The sequence below is a fragment of the Sebastes umbrosus genome, chromosome 8 (assembly GCF_015220745.1).
Source record: "Sebastes umbrosus isolate fSebUmb1 chromosome 8, fSebUmb1.pri, whole genome shotgun sequence".
Taxonomy (NCBI): Eukaryota; Metazoa; Chordata; class Actinopteri; order Perciformes; family Sebastidae; genus Sebastes; species Sebastes umbrosus.
The window spans coordinates 32,184,012-32,204,311 of record NC_051276.1 but is presented as its reverse complement, the minus strand read 5'-3'; the positions used below and the strand labels follow the sequence as shown (position 1 = coordinate 32,204,311).

Below are 20,300 nucleotides of genomic sequence, written 5' to 3'. Positions count from 1 at the left end.
AAAAGAAGAATCTATTTAGGAATAGTTCAACATTTTGGGAAAGAAGCGTATTCATTTTCTTGTTGAGAGTTTGATGCCTGTAAGTAAATACGAAGCTACAACCAGCAGTGGATTAGCGCGGTTTAGAATAAAGACTGGAAACAGCTAGCCTGGCTCTGTCCAAAGTAACAAAAGCCGCCTGCCAGCACCACTACGGCCCCGATCAGACAGAGTGCGTTTTAGCACCCCGTGGGGCTTTTTTAAAATAATTTTCAATGAGATTTAAGTTTTTTGCGCATTGTTTTTGCGTTGCTGAGCGCCTCGCGTTGAAAAAAATTTAACTCAGAGGAAAAGTGTCCTTTTGCTGGATACCCGGACCTTTATGACTTTACCAACCATAGTTAACATGATCTTAACAGAAAACAGCAGGAGGCAAATTAGTGCGGTACTTGATTTTCATTTTAAGTGTATTGTTAACTATTTGGGTCGCGTGTAGTTCATGGTTTGTAATAAGGTAACGTTAGCACTGATTTGGTGGTTGCCTAGCAACATATAGAATAAAAAGACGCAACAAATCGCGCTCTGTCCGATCAGGGCCTACAGCTTGTTAATTAACTCATATCTCGTTTGTTTAATCTGTACACAAATTAAAGTGTAAAAATGACACGTTGTAGTTTTAAAACCCACAACTGATCCGACACGCTTGTGAAATTGCGATTACGTCTAAATGCGTACTGAGATTTGGGAATGTGTACAGGAATTTTCAAATGTGTATTCAGAATCCGTGTGTTCGTAATCAAATTTATAAATGTGGGGAAAAATAATTTGCAAGTGTATTGAGATCTGTAAATAAAAAAAGTGTCTTAATACATACACATTTGTATTCAGTATGTGTATGAATATGTATTCATACACATTTAGAGATTCTTTTATGCAAACACATTTACAAATAGTTTCGCCACAATAATGACCCCATAGGTATTCAGTCGGTTGCCATCTGCAACCACAGCGCTAGATGCCACCAAATCCTACACACCGTACCTTTAAACAAATGAGATATAACGTGTTAATCAGTGAGCTTTAGTGGTGCTGGTAGGCAGATTTAGTTGCCTTTGGACAGAGCCAGGTTAGCTGTTTCCAGTCTTTATGCTATGCTAAGCTAACCAGCTGCAGCTTCATACTTCATGTACAGACATGACAGTGGTGTCAATCTTCTCACCTATTTCTCTGAATGTCGACCTATTCCTTAAGATAAACCAACTGTATGTTTACATACAATAAAATCTACATTAGTGTGAAATTGGAGGACACTTTCTGTCAAATGTTCTAGACAGTAAAACAGTTTACTTACCAAGTAACTGATCTTAACCTCAGCCCTAACTGTGCAGCCGTACTGTCGTACTGAAGCATCTCTAGTGAAGTCTCAAACACACTGTACTGTGAAAGGAAAAAGCATTTTGTTAGTGATGACTCAAACTCGAAGGATGTCAAAAACAATAGTATTATTGTATTTATTTTATGGTATTTTTTTTTTTTGCAATGCCAACTCCAAAAAGCAATTACATGTGCTTTTTTTGTTACAAAATGCTCTGATAGATCTGTTCTCTTCATAGAAAATAGTCTGTGCATGGCAACATGTCGGAGGTTTCCCCCACAGCTAGTCTGAGGCGTCTCTGTACGGCACGTGCTTCCAAACACAACAGCGTCGTTATGAATTGATTTCTTTTACGAAGGCTGGACAACAGTGGTGTGAACTGGGTGGATGACATCACAATGCGTGCATTTGAATATTGCATGCAGCTTTCACACAAGCTACTCATACAGAGTGAGTAGTAAGAGCAGCCTGCCACTGATGTCCAGACTTGATCACCAGGTCAGTAATTGTTCTTCCAGCTACAGAAGGAACCACAGTCTCTCCAATAACCCTGGATGTTGCTTCCTTTTATTCCTATGTTGTCTATTTGATGATGATGTCAAAGAAATATCTTAATAATAAACTGAATTTGTTACTTGGCAAAAATAAAGGTCTTATTCTTTGTCCTCAAGTCTCTGGCTCACACTCAGGACTTTGGCCCAAATTATTTTCTTTTTATAGCTCATTAAAAACCAAAGAGCTGAACGTCCTTTAGGCTCAAACGCTAAAAGCTGCTTGGCAACTTCCGTTCACAAAAGCCCTGTCAAAGAAAGTCAGTAAACTAAAGCAACTTTTCACCAACAACTCAAAACCTTCGGTGGCTTTTCCTTCGAGCAAAGACGGGCTGAGGTGTGATCGTGGGGGACAAATTGAACCCAGGACGACGCCAAAACCCCAATTTTTCTTTCCCTTCACTGACTCATACCTCAGCCACCTTCCTACCGTCCTTCTGTTTTGGTTGGAGCAGCAGGCCGTCACGCAGGTCAGGAGGGGATCATGCCTTTGTTCCTCTTGCGGTCGGCCATGTTGCGGCGGTTGTGGTTAGCCCCTCGGCCCTTGTTGGCTTCCTTCTTGCGTCGGTCCAGGAATGTCTCCGTGGTTTGTCCTTGGCCTTTGGGTTGGCCCACTACGTTATTGGGACGCGGCTCCGGTCGGAAACTTTAAGAGAGGGATGAAGGGAAGTCAACAACAGGTGTCAACAGGTGAACAGGTGAACCGACATACGATACTATAACAATTTTATGACAGACTAACTTTTACTACTATGACTTTTTTTAAATCACATCTTTTTTGACATACTATAATATGATTTTTTTTCATAGACTTTTTCAACATACTATACTATGTTTTTAAATCACAATTTTTCGACATACTATACTATGACTTTTTAAAAAACATTTAATGACTTTTTGTGACATTTTTATAGCATACTATGAGGTTGTTGTTTTTTTTACCTTTTTTATGACATACTATAAATAATTATTTTAAATTTTAATGACATACCCATAATGTGACTTTTTGTGACATTTTTATAGCATACTATGCGTTTTTTTTTTTTTTTATGACATACTATCCTATGACTTTTTTATGACATACTATAAATAATTATTTTAACATAATATACTATGTACTACTACACTTCTTACCCTTTCCTTTGATGCATGGCAGCTCTTCTAGCGTCGGCCCTCTCTCTCAGCAGAGCCGGGTCCTGCACAAACTGGTCCCTGTTTACATTGTTCTGAAATACAAAGGATTCACATGTGAACACATGAAAAAGAAGGCAAATAAGACATGATGATGTGATCACACATTTGTAGCTCAAGCATCTCATTTCAAAAGAGTACATCAACTTTAAGGAATATAAAGCTACCTGAAGTGTTTGGAAAACACATAATTCTGCACATATGTAACAACTTGTAAGATAATCTAAATTTTCAATTGTGATCTATTAATACTGATGACGTTAAGATAAGCACACGAATGAGAATCACTTTTTTTTATTATCATTTCTGATCATTATTAACAGAATTTCCCATTAAAAATAGCATTATACACCAGGACTTTCACTTTTACCCGGGGTAGTTTATTATTAAAGTTAAGTATAAACATCACTTTCTGTCAGTACTTTGCACCAGCATGCTATCTAAAATGGTCTTATTTAAAACTACACGCATGAGTAATCCTGTAGGAGTAAACTGCAACAGCGGTAAAGAAAATAAAGTTAATATTTGACAGTAAAACTCACTGAGCTTTAAAATGGGTCAAATGTTGTTGTTTTTTTCTGTAATGTTGGATCTGCCGTTTTGAAATGATTTCAGTACCTGTAGTGTCTCTTCCTCCTCTTCATCTTCAACCTCCTGTTCTAATTCTGGTTTGTTTCCTTTTCTCAGTATCTGTGGGACCGTGAAAGGCCTGCAGAGAAACACAAACACAAAGTGAAAATGAGTACTCGTTGTTGATTACTACTGAACCTCCGGAGCCTAAAAAATGGTACTCCGCGCCTTAGTGTTACGTGTTTCCACCTATGTGGTCGTTGTATGTGGATTAAAAACACAGTTGCATTTACATTTGTGATCAATCCAGAGGTGGTTTGGCCGATCGGATCACAATCCGTCCTCCACGAGATTTAGGTGCATTTTCATGTAGTCAAGCATCTGATTTCAATCCGATCACCAAAAATGCATTTTAATTTCAGGTGTAAAAGGGGGTATCTGTAGTTTACCTTCTGCTCAGTAAACCCTCTCCATCCAGGTCATTGGCTCCCACTTGACTCATGTCGTAGGTGTCGTCGTACTCGTCGTCGTAGTCCTCGTCCAGGTCGTAGGCTTCTGCACTTTCACCGGGTTCAATGACGACCACGTCCACCACCGTCTCGTAAGACTGATAACGAGCTTTCTGCTCTGCTATGTGCTGCTTGTCGTTCAGCAACTCTTCAGCGCTCTCACCTTTCCTGCAAGAGTAAGAAAACCCGACAGGATTACACCTGACCTCAGGTAGTCTCACCTGTTCTTCACTGTCTTTAAATACAAGTATATGTATACAGTATGTTCATGGGAGTATTTCAGAGCAGCATTGTAAAACGTTTGAGCAGGATTTTATAGACACATGAATCAGGTAAATGTACAAGTACATAAAAGTAGTCCGGGGCTTTTGAATCGTCCTGTGTGCTCTTACCTCCTGCCCTTCCAGATGCGGGACATATCCACCTGGTCTCGGCGGAAAACGTCAAATTCATCATCATCAAACACGTTGGATCTGACGTTCAGAACATCTGGAAGCACCTCCTTCACTGGCCTGAAGGAACAGAAGAAGAACAGGGTCAAACATGGCTGACATGCTCTTGATTTCAATATTATCTTCTCCATTTACACCACAAATGACCTGCACAAGACATTTTTATGATTTGTACAGTTACGTATAAAAAAGTATTCACAAAAATTTTGATTATCAATTAACTGAGTAAATAATTTAACAAGCAAAAATGCCAAAGATTCACAGATTTTAGCTTCTAAAATGAGAAGATATACTGCTTTTCTCTATTTTATATTAATGTAAAATGACTATCTTTTACAAGTTTTGAACTCTTGGGTGGACAAAACTATTTTAAAATGTCACGTTGGATTCTGGGAAATTGTGAGGGGCATTTTTTATCTATTTTTTTTAACATTTCATGTACTAAACAAAATTCATTAGTAGCTTAACCTGTTAACGATCTGACGGCGGGCCCTGCAGACATACTGTCTTTCAGAGGCTGCAGCTGTTTTAAAGCTAGAGTGAAGATACTGGTATCATATGAAACTAGAAAATGAATGAAACTCGCCACCAGAGTCAAATTGAAATGAAAGAAACAAAAGTTAGTGCCTTCTTTTGAACAGGGAGGAATACTTTCCATATGATAATCTCAGCAGCCCGATGGCAGAAAATAAAGATTTGCATTATATGTAAAGGCCATCCCAGTGTGTGGTGTCACCTTGGCATGGCACGGTCCAGTTTGTCCAGGTTGGGTGCTAGGCGGTCCTCCAGGATGTTGTTGATGACCAGCTCAGTGTTGTAGTTGTACTCCTGCAGGCAGGCCAGCAGGAAGCCTTCGCCCAGATCAGGCAGCAGGTCCCTGATACACGACAACAGAGACTCCAGCTCCGCCTCACTCACCGCACACACAGCACCCTGATAACAAACACAGAAAATAAAATACACCGTCAACGTCGGGATTATCATACAGCTGCAAATTATGGCTGATAATGCACTGAATCTCCACTACTACTTCTATTGTTTCATCATTTTTATTTACATATTTTATGCCTTGAAAAACCTGCCTGTCCTACTGTATGTACCAGTGCTGAAAGTGGTCCATGCAAAGTTGCAGCAAGACGCACCTCCAACAACCGAACAATGTCTGACAAAACACTTGATCTAGGGGAAACTCTGCTTAACCTATCTTGTTAACCTATCTTGTTAAGCTCATCTGTGAAAATCCCTTCAGCTGGTAACCAGTGATGATGAATACAAGACACTGAGCTGTCATAAGCACTTCATTATTACAGAACTCACATTGTTTCCTTTTCGGGGAACATCCAGCATGGCCTCTGCTCCCCTCAGACTCTCTCCTCCTTCTGGCTCTCGAGCCTCCTGAAGTTTAAAGCCAGCTGAAGCTGAAGCGGCGGCAGCACCAGAAGCAGAAGCAGCATCACCGTCCATCGCTCCCTGATGCTGAATCTGACTGTGAGGTCTCCGTCGGCCCACACAGTCCCAGGCATCCTCCACCCCCTGGAGCAGGTAGGACGTCCGGGTCTCATCACTGAGGAAAGCACTTAAGGAAATGAAACAACGAATACTACAGACAGATTATTGTCCGCTACTAGTACTACTAATAGTTAAAGTCTGGCTTTGAGACTTTCTTCCATCTTGGATGTCTCTCCACCACAACTGGCTGTTGACTTGGAGCTGCAACCAACAATGGATATCATTATTTCTGCTGATTAATTTCTGAATTAATCTATTAATCATTTGGTTTATAAAACATCAAGAAAAAAAAAGAAAAAAAGCCTATCATAATATTTGAGAGCCCAAAATGAGGTTATGAATGTCTATTTGATGCAACTAATGGTTCAAAACCCAAAAATATAAGATTTACTGTAATGTAAAACCAAGAAAAGTGTTGAATTAATTAATTAATTAATTAATTAATTAATTAATTAATTAATTAATTAACTTTGAGCATTAACTCAAAGATCTATAGCAGTCTAAAGATCTAGTACAAAACTGCAGATGTGTAAATCTACATTTCTGCTGATCTTTAAGAAAACACACATAAGTCATTTTTACATTTGGAAACACACGCCCACAGTTTATTGGCCATCTTCGTCCTGAATCTGACTTTCTCCGCTTGCATAAAACAAACATCCATCATAGAAATGTGGTTATTTGTAGGTATCACTGTATGCAGAATGTTATTAGCCATAAAGATCTGTTTACACAAAGTGATTGCTTTAAGCTGATAAGGATACATGACAGGGAGGGCCTGCTGTAGGAGGCTGATGTCGTCTGCGATGGGGAACTGCTCATCATAGTCTGACAAAAACCTGAGAGGACAAAAAACAAAACGGCAAACCGCTTAATACACTTTGTCATTGTACTTAAAAGAGTAAAAGTGAAACAAACCACTTCTGAAATTCAATGGGGACTAACTAACAGAGCCTCGGGCGTGACCTTCTGATCTTATCCAGTAATTTTACCTTTTCTCAGGTAAAAAAGATGTGAAATGTTGTAGGAGCTCATCTGCAAATGATTGCATGTTTTCTCCCCTGCAAGGAAACAAAACCAGCAGAATTAATGAGCGTATGTGTGATGCTAATTCTGCTAAGATGCACGTTGAGAGTTTGGACGTCTCACCCCTCCAGGATCGGCTGTAGGCAGGTGTGATGCAGCAGCAGGTGAGCCATCTCCACTATCTTACGACAGGAGTGAGACAACCTCTTCCACAAGTCCTCCTGAAGACTAGAGGAGGGTTTGGGAGATTATTCATTATTCAGCAAGTGGGTCTGAATCGTTTGGCTTCTTTTAAAGTATTAAATGTTAAATGCAGCAGAAACTCACCCTTTATCATCAAAGTTTCTCTTCCTCACCGCCTTCTCGAGGTCAGGCACAGTGGTCTCATAAAACGAGGTCAGTCTGCCGGGAGACAAAACAAACTGATCAGGAGAAGTTTTTTACGAAGGTGTGGCTGCGATCCTGCCAGTTTACTTCATCTGTCTACCTGCTGAGGAAGCCATGGGAGTGGAAGCTGGAGCAGGCAGCAGGGAAGATGTCCAGGAAGGCATGGATGGTGGTGGTCGAGTCACACAGGTACAGAATAAGATCTACAAGATCCTAGGACAGAAAAGGAAAGACATATATTATCAATGACATGAAGCAGCAGGTTTATTCCAGTTCAAACTTTTAACATGAAACACTGGTTTATTACTAAGTCTTCCTGTCACTGTTAGTAAACCAGATAACTGAATATCCAAATATAACAGTCCACTTTTCATCAACTCAAATTCAGGAGCTTTTTAGCGTGTCATCAATCAAGTTTTATCTTTTGCAGAGATGATATTTAAATGTCAGAACAGCCCAGTAAATACAGCATAATGTTTTTATATTTGGAGATGTGTGTGTTTGTCTGACCTGCTGGTTCATGGTCATGGCAGTGGGCTGTTTGTGTGCGTTCAGCTTCATCGGCTCCATGGCCGTGGCTCCTTCACAGTGGAGACCACACTTGTCCAGGATGGTGTCAAACACCTGGAAGTGACGGAGAATAAAAGGAGGAAAATGATCTATAATCTCACAGAAAGACAGTTAAAATTGACCCTAAACAGTATATCATCTTTGTGTCGTAAATGCCTTGAAATCACATTTTTGGAAAGCCTAAATAATCCAAAACATGTTTTTACGAGTCTTACGCTTTCCATATACATTTGTATTTCTTAAATATAATCTTACCTGCAACACAGTGGGCACCGTTTCACCGAGGTCGACGTAGTAAGACGGCTGCTGGGTAAAAATGTTCTCTGAAAATGGACATCATTGTGAAAGTTAACGAGTGACAACACAGATAAAAACTACCAATCTTCACTACATATTTTAATCAAAATATTTAATTTAAATCATTAAAAAATACTCTCACTCAGCTCACCTATCATCTTGTGCAGCAGCTGGCTGTTGCCCTTTCCAAAGAGCACACATAGATCCAGGATTTTGGGAATGTCAAACAGGAAGTTCTCATAAATTATTTCTCCAAACACAGACGGGGTGAGGAAGTTCTCCTGTGGAAGAGGAGCACAAAGCCACAGGTTAAACATTATGTCAAGGCTGTGTACTTGGGAGTGGCAGTGACACTAATGTTTACTAATCATAACTGGTATTTCTAGTGATTAGTAGATCATTATTACCTCTCTAGACTTCATATTTCTCCTACCTTGGACTCTTTATGTGTGGCCATCCTGAGGAAGGTCAAGAAGACCGCCCTGTGGACGGAGCGCTGCATGTCGGCCACCGCCTGGGAAGAGGGCATGGTGGCGAGGTCGAGGCCGCGAGGAGCGTGATGCAGGTATGAATCTAGGCACCTCTGCAGAGACTCATCAAACACCACCTGGTGGAGGAGACGGAGGGAGGGAGAGGACATTTACAAGAAGGAAAGAGAAAAAACTATTCTAGGTGTCGTCACTGAATCTACAGTGTATTTTCATTTATTTACATGTTAACAGTCCCCTCACCTGACACCAGAACTTGTCATGGGGCAGTGCGAGGAGCCACTCCAGGTCCTCTGTGATGAATTTGGCATGTTCCAAAAACGCCTCCACCTCAGCAGGAGAGCGGTCTTCTGGCGGGGGCTTGTAAGGCACAAAACAGCGGTCCTCCTTTCTGGCCGGGTGCTGATGTGGAACAGAAAACTGAGGGTTTGATTCTGATAAACTGGTCTTTGTGAGAGGTTAGTCTTCCTGGAGCACCACAGACTGCTGTTTGAGTGTAGTTCTGTATAAAAATGGGGTGATATGACTCACCAGTGCAGGCAGTGTCTGTTCTTTTCCCAGCGGGCCCGGCTCAGTCACCTGCTGCTCATCCAGTGGCACTCGGGCACAGGCCATGGCTTCTCCTTCTCTAGTTTCTTCTACCAAATCACACCAACACAAAGATATTCAAAATACATTTTACTGTTGTATATTGGTTGTTTCAGTGTATTTGTAGGTGTTATAAAAAGGTGTATCATTTTGTTTAAACAAGCTTTGGAAACTCTAGAAACACAAGATTTTTAAGGTATTTATAAGGTAGTTCACCAGATTAGTCAAAAAACAAAGACAGTGCTATCAGATAAGCTGACCAAGTCACTTTACATAAAGTCATTTTATTATCTTTTGCTTACACTGAACTACTTCCAATCCGACAGACTTACAATATAAACAAATACAAATTAACGCTGTGCAGAAAAGTGCTGATCTAATCTGAATCTAAATGGCAAGAAATGTGCACAAAATGACAAACAAAGCATCAAGAATAAAATCCGAAGTAGTTCTGTAGCTACAGAAATATCCACTTGGTTTTAAGTTTTCCCCTCAGTCTAAAAAAGGTGAAACAGAGAGAATATTTATCAATTAATATAAAAAAGATGTTACTCAAATACAGCTGTTGTGTTGTACAAGTGTCACTATTAGCTGTTGTGTTCACAATCTAAACGTAAGCTTAAAATGTATCTATTCAGCCAGGCTCTTTATTATTTTATTAACTTATTTTATTGTATTTACGTTGTAACATTTTATTCTATTGTTATTTTATTAATCTAGTTTTTACTTCACACTGTTTTACTACTATTACTATTATTAGTTATTTTCTTTTAGCATTGTATTGTCTCACATGAATCTGTCTCAAATTATCAGATTAAAATATAAATTGTTTTGTCTCTTGTTGTTTTCACGGTCTATACTTGTTCTGTCTTATTTCCGGCTTGTCAGTCATCTGTGAAGCACTTTGAACTGCACTAACCTGTATGACAGGTGCTATAAAAATAAAGTTTTATTGATTGATATAACTATAAGTGACGTAGTTGGACAGTGTGAGAAAATATTGAAGAATTTAATCTAAATATTAGAAACACTGTCAAGTTTGACAACACTTACTTAATGCACTATATGCATTTTTGTTACATTTTATCAATTAATTAATGGCTTCATTTATTTTTAATATTATTTATTATTAATTAATGTTATTTATGTATGTATCGGGTCATTTATTTATTGATGTATTTTTGATTTTTGGCAAGTTCCGTCCTCCATACACAGGTACTGCATTTAGCATAAAAAATATGCTGAAATCATAACATGGCAAAATGGGGTGAGTACATACATAGCAAGAATGATGTGATATTAGGGATGTCAGTTGATTAAAATATTGAATCCCGATTAATAACACATTTTTTATCTGTTCAAAATGTACCTTAAAGGGAGATTTGTCAAGTATTTAATCCTCTTATCAACATGGGAGTGATCAAATGTGCTGCTTTATGCAAATGTATGTATATATTTATTATTGGAAGTCACTTAACAACACAAAACAATGAGAGATATTGTCCAGAAACCCTCACAGGTATGCATTAATATAAAACAATATGCTCAAATCATAACATGGCAAACTGCAGCCCAACAGGCAACAACAGCTGTCAGTGTGTCAGTGTGCTGACTTGACTATGACTTGACCCAAACTGCATGTGATTATCATAAAGTGGGCATGTCTGTAAAGGGGAGACTCGTGGGTACCCATAGAACCCATATACATTCACTGATCTGGAGGTCAAAGGTCAAGGGACCCCTTTGAAAATGGACATGACAGTTTGTCCTCACCAAAATGTATCCCAACTTTGGAGCATTACTGAGCCTAGCTAGATAGATAGCTAGCTAACTTGCTAGCATTAGCAGTTGAGCTACAGACAGACACTCTTGTTAGTTAGCCAGGTTAACTAGCTAACATTAGTTAACTAGTTTAACGTTAGTTAGCTGGTTAACTCAACGTTTGTCACCACTGCTAACGAAAAGTAATGCAGCCACCTGTTAACCAGCACCGTTACAACACCACACAGCTACCTGCTAACACCACACAGCTACCTGCTAACACCACACAGCTACCTGCTAACACCACACAGCTACCTGTTAACACCACACAGCTACCTGTTAACACCACACAGCTACCTGTTAACACCACACAGCTACCTGTTAACACCACACAGCTACCTGTTAACACCACACAGCTACCTGCTAACACCACACAGCTACCTGTTAACACCACACAGCTACCTGCTAACACCAACACCACACAGCTACCTGCTAACACCACACAGCCACCTGCTAACACCACACAGCTACCTGTTAACACCACACAGCTACCTGCTAACACCACACAGCTACCTGTTAACACCACACAGCTACCTGCTAACACCACACAGCTACCTGCTAACACCAACACCACACAGCTACCTGCTAACACCACACAGCTACCTGTTAACACCACACAGCTACCTGCTAACACCAACACCACACAGCTACCTGCTAACACCACACAACTACCTGCTAACACCACACAGCCACCTGCTAACACCACACAGCTACCTGCTAACACCAACACCACACAGCTACCTGCTAACACCACACAGCTACCTGCTAACACCACACAGCTACCTGCTAACACCACACAGCCACCTGCTAACACCACACAGCTACCTGCTAACACCACACAGCTACCTGCTAACACCACACAGCCACCTGCTAACACCACACAGCTACCTGCTAACACCACACAGCTACCTGCTAACACCACACAGCTACCTGTTAACACCACACAGCCACCTGTTAACACCACACAGCTACCTGTTAACACCACACAGCTACCTGTTAACACCACACAGCCACCTGTTAACACCACACAGCTACCTGTTAACACCACACAGCTACCTGCTAACACCACACAGCTACCTGCTAACACCACACAGCTACCTGTTAACACCACACAGCTACCTGCTAACACCAACACCACACAGCTACCTGTTAACACCACACAGCTACCTGCTAACACCACACAGCTACCTGTTAACACCACACAGCTACCTGCTAACACCACACAGCTACCTGTTAACACCACACAGCTACCTGCTAACACCACACAGCTACCTGTTAACACCACACAGCTACCTGCTAACACCACACATCAGATCAGCTGCTAGTGAGATCAGCTGCTAGTTAGATCAGCTGCTGGTTAGATCAGCTGCTAGTTAGATCAGATCAGCTGCTGGTTAGATCAGCTGCTGGTTAGATCAGCTGCTGGTTAGATCAGCTGCTAGTTAGATCAGCTGCTAGTTAGATCAGCTGCTGGTTAGATCAGCTGCTAGTTAGATCAGATCAGCTGCTGGTTAGATCAGCTGCTGGTTAGATCAGCTGCTAGTTAGATCAGATCAGCTGCTGGTTAGATCAGCTGCTGGTTAGATCAGCTGCTAGTTAGATCAGCTGCTGGTTAGATCAGCTGCTAGTTAGATCAGCTGCTAGTTAGATCAGATCAGCTGCTGGTTAGATCAGCTGCTAGTTAGATCAGCTGCTAGTTAGATCAGCTGCTAGTTAGATCAGCTGTTGGTTAGATCAGCTGCTGGTTAGATCAGCTGTTAGTTAGATCAGCTGCTGGTGAGATCAGCTGCTGGTTAGATCAGCTGCTGGTTAGATCAGCTGTTAGTTAGATCAGCTGCTAGTTAGATCAGCTGCTAGTTAGATCAGCTGCTGGTTAGATCAGCTGCTAGTTAGATCAGCTGCTGGTGAGATCAGCTGCTGGTTAGATCAGCTGCTGGTTAGATCAGCTGCTGGTTAGATCAGCTGTTAGTTAGATCAGCTGCTAGTTAGATCAGCTGCTAGTTAGATCAGCTGTTAGTTAGATCAGCTGCTAGTTAGATCAGCTGTTAGTTAGATCAGCTGCTAGTTAGATCAGCTGCTAGTTAGATCAGCTGTTAGTTAGATCAGCTGCTAGTTAGATCAGCTGTTAGTTAGATCAGCTGCTAGTTAGATCAGCTGTTAGTTAGATCAGCTGCTAACTAACCGACAGCTCGTCAATGAATGGAGAAGCTAACGTTAATATGTAACGTGGCTAACCAGCCGGCGGTGACTCATATATATATATACTTGTAACGTTACAGGGAATTAAATACGTTATAATAAAAGATGTTCACCTGCTGATGTGACTGTCTGTGACTCGTTCAAGCCATCTCATCTCATCTCATCTCATCTCATCGGAGTCGAAGCAGCTTTCAACAGTTTCGATTCCTTCTAATCACTAGTGCTGGTTGGCAGGGCCCGGAAGTGACGTAGGTTTGTTATGTATTATTTTTCTAGTGCCTCTACCGCCCCCTGGTGGGCGCCAGAGAGCAGCAGCGCCAGAGAGCAGCAGCGCCAGAGTGGCTCAAAATCTATTTAAAGGTCCCATATCGTGCTCATTTTCAGGTTCATACTTGTATTTTGTGTTTCTACTAGAACATGTTTACTTGCTGTAATGTTAAAAAAAAAACTTTATTTTCCTCATACTGTCAGCCTGAATATGCCTGTATTCACCCTCTGTCTGAAACGCTCCGTTTTAGCGCATTTTGACGGAATTGCAACAGAATTGCGTTGCTAGGCAACAGTTTGGGTCCATGTGTACTTCCTGTCAGCTGATGTTATTTACATACACTGCAACCAGGAAATAAACTGGGACACATTTAGAAAGTTTACGTTTAAAATTGTGTCAAGGGTCTAAATATTGTATATTCGTGACATCACGAATGGGCAGCAATCCTGACAGCTTGTTTCAAATGTAGAGTTTCTGAATACGGGCTGTGTGTATTTCCCTGTGGATTAAGTGCTTCGATACTTTCACAGTATTTATATAGCACTTAAGCCTGCTTTATAATTAAAAAAACATGAAAATCTCACTTTTGTATAATATGGGACCTTTAAATCAGGGTCTATTTCCAGCACAGACATGAACTATAAACTAAAGTATTTTATTGCATCCATTTCCTGTATTGCAGTGGTGGAAAGTAATTAACCCTCTGAGACCCACAATAGACCCATTTTTGTATTTTTAGGGGGGTCTTTAGGGGGAGATAGCAGGTCAACAGTAGATGTCACATAGAAATGGACATCATCTGTTTGGCTGGCTTTATCTGTTTGGCGACGCCTGGAAGCTGCTTGACATCCTCCTGGATCCACCTTCTCACTTATATTCACATTATACATATTATTTTTTGTCATGGATTGTCTATGTTGTATTTTCATTATGTTGTTACTCTGTACACACGACATCTACTGCACGTCTGTCCATCCTGGAAGGGGGATCCCTCCCCTGTTGCTCTTCCTGAGGTTTCTTCCATTTTTTCTCCCTGTTAAAAGTTTTTTTTTTTGGTTAAGTTAGATGGCGAGTCTCCTTCCTAACAAGCTAGCATGACATGATGCTAGATGTCGCCAAATCCTACACAATCTTTTAAGTAAAAGATCTGAATACTTCCTCCACCACTGCTATTAAAAGGAATCCATCTCTGAGAAGCAAATCTGCTTTTTAAACATAAAGCTGGAGGACGTCTTAGCGAACTAATCTGCTAATTTTAGTTGCTCAAAAAAGGAATATAGAATATTACACCTGCATATTGATTGCAGTGTTGCTTTAAGAGAGGACTAAAGGGAGAACAGTTCACTTGCACATAACTTGGTTGAATAAACTGTTAAGATAATAAAACAAGGCAACAATAATAACGCTTGACACATTATTTTCTTGGAAAAGGATGTTTATAAAAAAGATTTCCATGACACACAGAGAAGGCTGATGAGTATTCCCATAATTACATTAAGTACAACATTTTTCAAAATTATGAAGTCTGAAAGCGCATTGATAAATTATCAAAAACTCCGGAAAGTCAAACATCGGTTGGCTGTTTGACGCTGAAAGAAATACACTTCTGTTTGAAAGGTTTGTGTTTTTGAACCGATTAAGTGTTATTGTCTGTGTGCTACTGGATTTATTATCTGATTTACTGGTTTGTGTCTGAACATTATGAGGTTTAGATTATCATAACTGACCAGAAGTTCTGTATCTATGTGTGTATATGATCTGACTTCAGCTTTTAACATACAGTTAAATGTGCAATTTATGCACATTGCAGTGCAATGAGATGTCCCATTTCTTCAAAATAAAATACTAAAAACATAAACAATAAACAAATACTTATTTTTTGTCTGCTTTCATGGCTTGTGGTGTTAACAGAATTCATTATCTTGGGTGTAAAGCATAAAATAAATATTATATGGCTCTAACAACAGTACATAATCTCCCGTACTTCTTACATATCAAGCAGCAGTAATACTGTACCTCATGGTACCCGTTTTGCCTTCTCCATCCAGGAATAAAAGAAAATTGAAGTCTATACAATGCGACGGCCAATCACGGCTTCCACTTTCTATCTCTAATAAATAATAATCTACAGCTCTATTCTATGATAATATTGAATCCACAGAAAAGTATGCATGATTTGGGAATGAATCACTTATTCTGTGTTGAATTTTGAGTATTGAACGGAGAAAAATCTGTGCACTCCTGGAATGAATGCAACTGTATGATATCAGTAAATATGGATCAACAGAGAAAGATTTGTAGCGTTAATAGTAGCACAAAGGAGGATGTGGTTATGATGTGAATGGCTGTTTCATCCTTAACATATTACAGTTGCTGTAGTTTACAATACAGCAACAACAGGTCCCTCGAACGCTCCAACAAACAATCAGCATTACCGATTATAAACCGTTTTTCACTGGCCAAAAGTATATGGACACCAAATATTACTTACACTATTATTGCTGTAACCTGTAACCTGTCTCTGTGCACAGGGGCGTCATCATGTTCAAACAAAGTTGGGAGCTCATTCTCTAACATATCATTGTATGTTGTAAGATAAAAGCAAACTTTTTAGGGCTGCAGGCAGCTACCAATTATTTTCATAGTTGATTAAAGTGTCAATAGACAAGCTTTTTGCTTTAACTTGTCATTATGAAGTAAATATTGAATGTACAATGTAATGGCTGTAGAATAATGACACCATCAGTGTTTAGATTGGTTCCCTATAAGTCTCGTTTTCACGTTTCAGTTTGGGTTAGACTCCCTAGTTCAAGTCAATTCGTTTCAATTTATTTAATTTATATTTCGTGCATATAAGCGTGTACACACTTTTTTGGCCATATAGTGTAACTCTATAGAGATAATCTGAGTGTTTGTCATAATAAGCTAACTAGATACAGTATATAACTTAATTTCTCTATCATTATTATGTGTGATTAACATGGATAAGGTCACAGAAAAGCAGGCGAGGATATGTGTGTGTGTATATATGATTCAGCTGAGCCTACAGTATTCTGTTCACACTATTACTGTAAAAGAATAGATCATTCTGGGAAAAATAGTCTGTGGGATGTGCGGAGACCAGAGATTTGCACTTCAAGAATATAAGGAATAAAAAAAAAACTATTCAATAATGAAGGGCACAGATGATTGTTGCGTCTGATCTGGATGAAGCCACTAATATCAAACTCCGAAACAGGCTTCATTAAAGATTTCTAATTGCAAGACGAGGATGGAGACAAGTCCGTAGTGTGGAGAAATAAAGTGTGCCCTTCCAAACGTCACTGTGTAGCCCTTCACCATTCTCAATGGTCTGCCCATATTTGGTCTTGAAAAGTCTGATTTATCATGTATAAAAAAATATAACATCAACACACACACGACAAAGTCCAGCTGGAAGTCAGTTTCATGGTGATTCAAATTCCAGTTCAGGTCCGTAACGACTCATTTTTGGTATGTAATGAAAAACAGGGACGAGGGGCGTTAAAGTCTGGAACAGAAGGATAAAGACTGGAGGACGTCAGTAATACAGCTGCGGTTACCTGATTGTGCTTTTCCCACCTCCCGAGGAAGTGCTGCGGGCTGCAGAGGATTAGTGATATAAATACTCTGTATCTAGTGAATCTCAACAGTTGAAGCTCCATGACATCCACTAAGGGAAGGACGAGAAGAGGAAAAAAACGAGCAGGAGCCGAAATGGCTGATCAGTAGTCTGAACAGTTTGAGTGACTGGGTGAGTATTGCACGTCAGTTCAGAAGAAGTCTTTAACTTGTCTGTGGAGGCTGAGCGCTGCTTCAGTTGATGTCTCTAGACTGTTAGAGGGAGCAGCTGTCAGGAAAAAGTTGATAAAAGATGAAAAAGAAGGCTGTCACCCTCCTCTGTTTGGGATCTACTGCATGTGGGAACTCAAATATTTCTGATAGAGGATGTGTGCGTACCTGCCGCACAGCAGCCAAACTACCCGAACTCCAACGGTTCTGTAAACTGAGGATGGGAGGAAGATAAAGAGGACAAAAAGTTCCCTCCTCTCTGGGTCAGTTCACACCAGCACAAAACCAGCATGACGTCTCAGTTTTAACTTCACACTGGTCAGAGAGGAGTCCGGTGCTAGCCCAGCTGTATCTGTCCGGAGTAGGTGGTGAGGAGGAGCATGATGGCGAAGCCCGTCAGCAGGCCGGCGTTCTGGATGCCAAAGGTGAGAAGGAAGCTGCTGCCGCCCGCGTCCTCTTCCTCACGACTCACCGCATTCATCTCTGGAAACTGAGAAGCAAGAAACAGAGAAAGAATTTTTTAAACTTCTACCAGAAGTCCAGTTAGAATAAAAAAAATGCAATTCTTGCAGAAATCTCCAAATGTCAAAAGTTTAATCAAAATGGTATCAACCAAAAAATTGCTGCAACAATTTATGACATAAATGAGCATGGGAATGACCATGATATACTTCTATCATCATGTTCTAAACCCTTATACACTTTCACAATTAAAGAAATATTGACTGGAACAACTTGAGCAACAGTGCTGAGCTGCATCTCAAATTAATGTTCAGGTTCCCAGCTTTCAGATGATGTACACCACTTCTATGTGACAAGTACTGTTGACCTGCTATCTCCCACTAAAGACCCCCTAAAAAAGACAAGAACAAGTCTATGAAAAAGAGGGGTGCTGGAGTGGAAAAGGTTAAAGGTGCTGAATGCATTATAACACATGAATCTGTGTTGACCTCATCCCTTAACCCCCAAACACTGACCATGTCTGCCAGAGCGATGTAGAGGAACATTCCTCCTGCCAGGGCAAAGATCCAGTTGGGGGAGAAGCTGTTGCCGGCCAGGATGCCGAAGCCCATGCCCAGGTAACAGCAACAAGCCGACAGGAAGTTGAAGAACAGAGCCTGTTGTATGCTCATGCCAGCGTTCAGAAGGATCACAAAGTCTCCTGGTAACAGAAAGACAACAACATTAAGAGAAGAACATGTATCAGGTGAGGCTTGTGGATATTTACGTCAGCGGTCATTACGAAACATCCGCTGGCTAAAGATCCCGTCCCGACTCACCGAGCTCGTGGGGGAACTCCTCACACAGGATGGCCACGGAGGTGCTGACACCCTGGAAGACGGAGGCGGTGAAAGAGGCGCCGATGGCCAAGCCGTCGATAAAGTTGTGCAGGCCATCGCTCAATGTGATCATCCAGGCCAGCGTGCCGATGTCAGAGTAGGACGTCCCCTTCAGCCAGTAGCAGCCACCGCCACTGCTGCCGGACCGACCGGCGCTGTCGGGGCTCTGGGAGTCCTGGGATGAACGGAGTGAGGGAAACCCATTAGAGGTAAATACGTGTGGGCAAATACCACATCATGATAAGGATGTGTTTCTTAATTCAGCTGATACTTACACCACAAACACACAATTTTGCAGTTGGAGTTGTGTCAAATTCCGGTTTTGCCGGTCCGGTGTACGAACTTAAACCGGTTTGATGTTATGCAAACTGGCCGAACCTACATTTGTCATTATGACACGTTCTAGCAAATGAATCAACCTGTGCTGACAACGTAATAGAGCTAAATCCAACTTGTATTACATTAGTTATAAGCAATCTGACAACGTGGTTAACATAATATAATGTTTGTTTATAAACGGACTAACGGAAACACTGGTGTCTGAGAGGCTGTGCGCAATTTACTGCCAAACCGAGGCCGGCAACATGAAGGAGATCAAATTTCAGTGGAGGTGGGGTGTTTTTTGGGGGTGATGAGACGAGGCATGGCAGAGTTAGTAACTAAAACTGTGCCAATAGGGCAACATTTTGGATTTGAGGCAGATGAAAGAGGTGAGTGGAAAAACATAGACGAGGCAATGTGTAAACACTACAGGAAAAAAGTCATGGCAAAACATTTTCTTACCATCCAAGAGGTTGATCTTTTTCTTTAATAATCAAGCATCAACATCCACTTAAACCTTTTACGTTCTATGGATGAACCACTTTTTAACGTAATCTTCTTTTATTTTATTACTGTGAAAGAGTTCATGACATTTCTTTAAGAGGTTGAGATGTCATAATAATAATAATAACATAATAATGCCCCCTCTTATGTCCATTTATGATGGTTTTATAAACTCATTCTCACTGATTAAAATCCAATTGTTTAGAAAATAAAAATGCAGAGAATCCAGTCCCATCACGAAAAACATGAAATGATCATAAAACAATGACAACGAAACAAATGGAGGTGTTATTCTCCTCCATCCTTTGCCCCACCCTGTAGGTCTGTGTACCTGCGGTGTCTGTGCAGGACTGAGCATGAGCTCGCCCTCCCCTGCGTCCACCTTGCCCAGAGCCAGACTGCTGGCTTCTCCGTTCTGCTGCAGCTTTTCCTTCTCGCCCTCCTCCACGCCCCCGTCGGGTGTCGAGTAACGATCTGTGCTGGTGTAATGACTGTGACCGTGGCCCTGAGACAAAACAGACATCATGATCAATACGTAATATATT

General features: G+C 40.8%; 2 protein-coding genes across 5 annotated transcripts in view; both read right to left on the bottom strand.

Annotated features, from left to right (window-relative positions):
- Window positions 1-1,466: 1,466 nt before the first annotated feature.
- ascc2 (activating signal cointegrator 1 complex subunit 2) lies at window positions 1,467-13,771 on the bottom strand. The gene is made up of 19 exons (XM_037777349.1): window positions 13,626-13,771; window positions 9,436-9,542; window positions 9,148-9,306; window positions 8,850-9,023; window positions 8,568-8,697; window positions 8,375-8,442; window positions 8,060-8,173; window positions 7,650-7,762; window positions 7,490-7,564; window positions 7,286-7,390; window positions 7,129-7,197; window positions 6,901-6,975; window positions 5,945-6,191; window positions 5,364-5,560; window positions 4,568-4,687; window positions 4,116-4,343; window positions 3,715-3,805; window positions 3,040-3,131; window positions 1,467-2,551 (listed from the first exon to the last, which is right to left on the bottom strand). The coding sequence occupies exons 2-19, from the start codon at window positions 9,517-9,519 to the stop codon at window positions 2,377-2,379; spliced, it is 2,316 nt and encodes a 771-aa protein (XP_037633277.1). The 5' UTR covers window positions 9,520-9,542; window positions 13,626-13,771; the 3' UTR covers window positions 1,467-2,376.
- A 1,423-nt stretch (window positions 13,772-15,194) lies between these two features.
- The window catches only part of slc39a14 (solute carrier family 39 member 14), a 29,064-nt gene continuing 23,958 nt past the window's right edge, over window positions 15,195-20,300 (bottom strand). For all 4 annotated transcript variants that reach the window (XM_037777965.1, XM_037777963.1, XM_037777964.1 and 1 more), the window contains 4 exons: window positions 20,087-20,260; window positions 18,871-19,105; window positions 18,568-18,752; window positions 15,195-18,080 (listed from right to left, as the gene is read on the bottom strand). In XM_037777965.1, the coding sequence (XP_037633893.1) occupies window positions 17,928-18,080; window positions 18,568-18,752; window positions 18,871-19,105; window positions 20,087-20,260 (747 nt within the window). In that variant the 3' untranslated portion in view covers window positions 15,195-17,927. The remainder of the gene's footprint in view (window positions 18,081-18,567; window positions 18,753-18,870; window positions 19,106-20,086; window positions 20,261-20,300) is intronic.

Excerpts from the sequence above, each read along its gene's own strand:
- ascc2 (XM_037777349.1), bottom strand. The coding sequence starts at position 9,519 with ATGGCCTGTGCCCGAGTGCCACTGGATGAGCAGCAGGTGACTGAGCCG. Across the intron at positions 6,192-6,900 it reads CAGCAGGCCCTCCCTGTCAT|TGATGAGACCCGGACGTCCT; the intron begins GTATCCTTATCA and ends TGCTTTCCTCAG. Across the intron at positions 4,688-5,363 it reads CTGGACCGTGCCATGCCAAG|GCCAGTGAAGGAGGTGCTTC; the intron begins GTGACACCACAC and ends CTGTTCCTTCAG.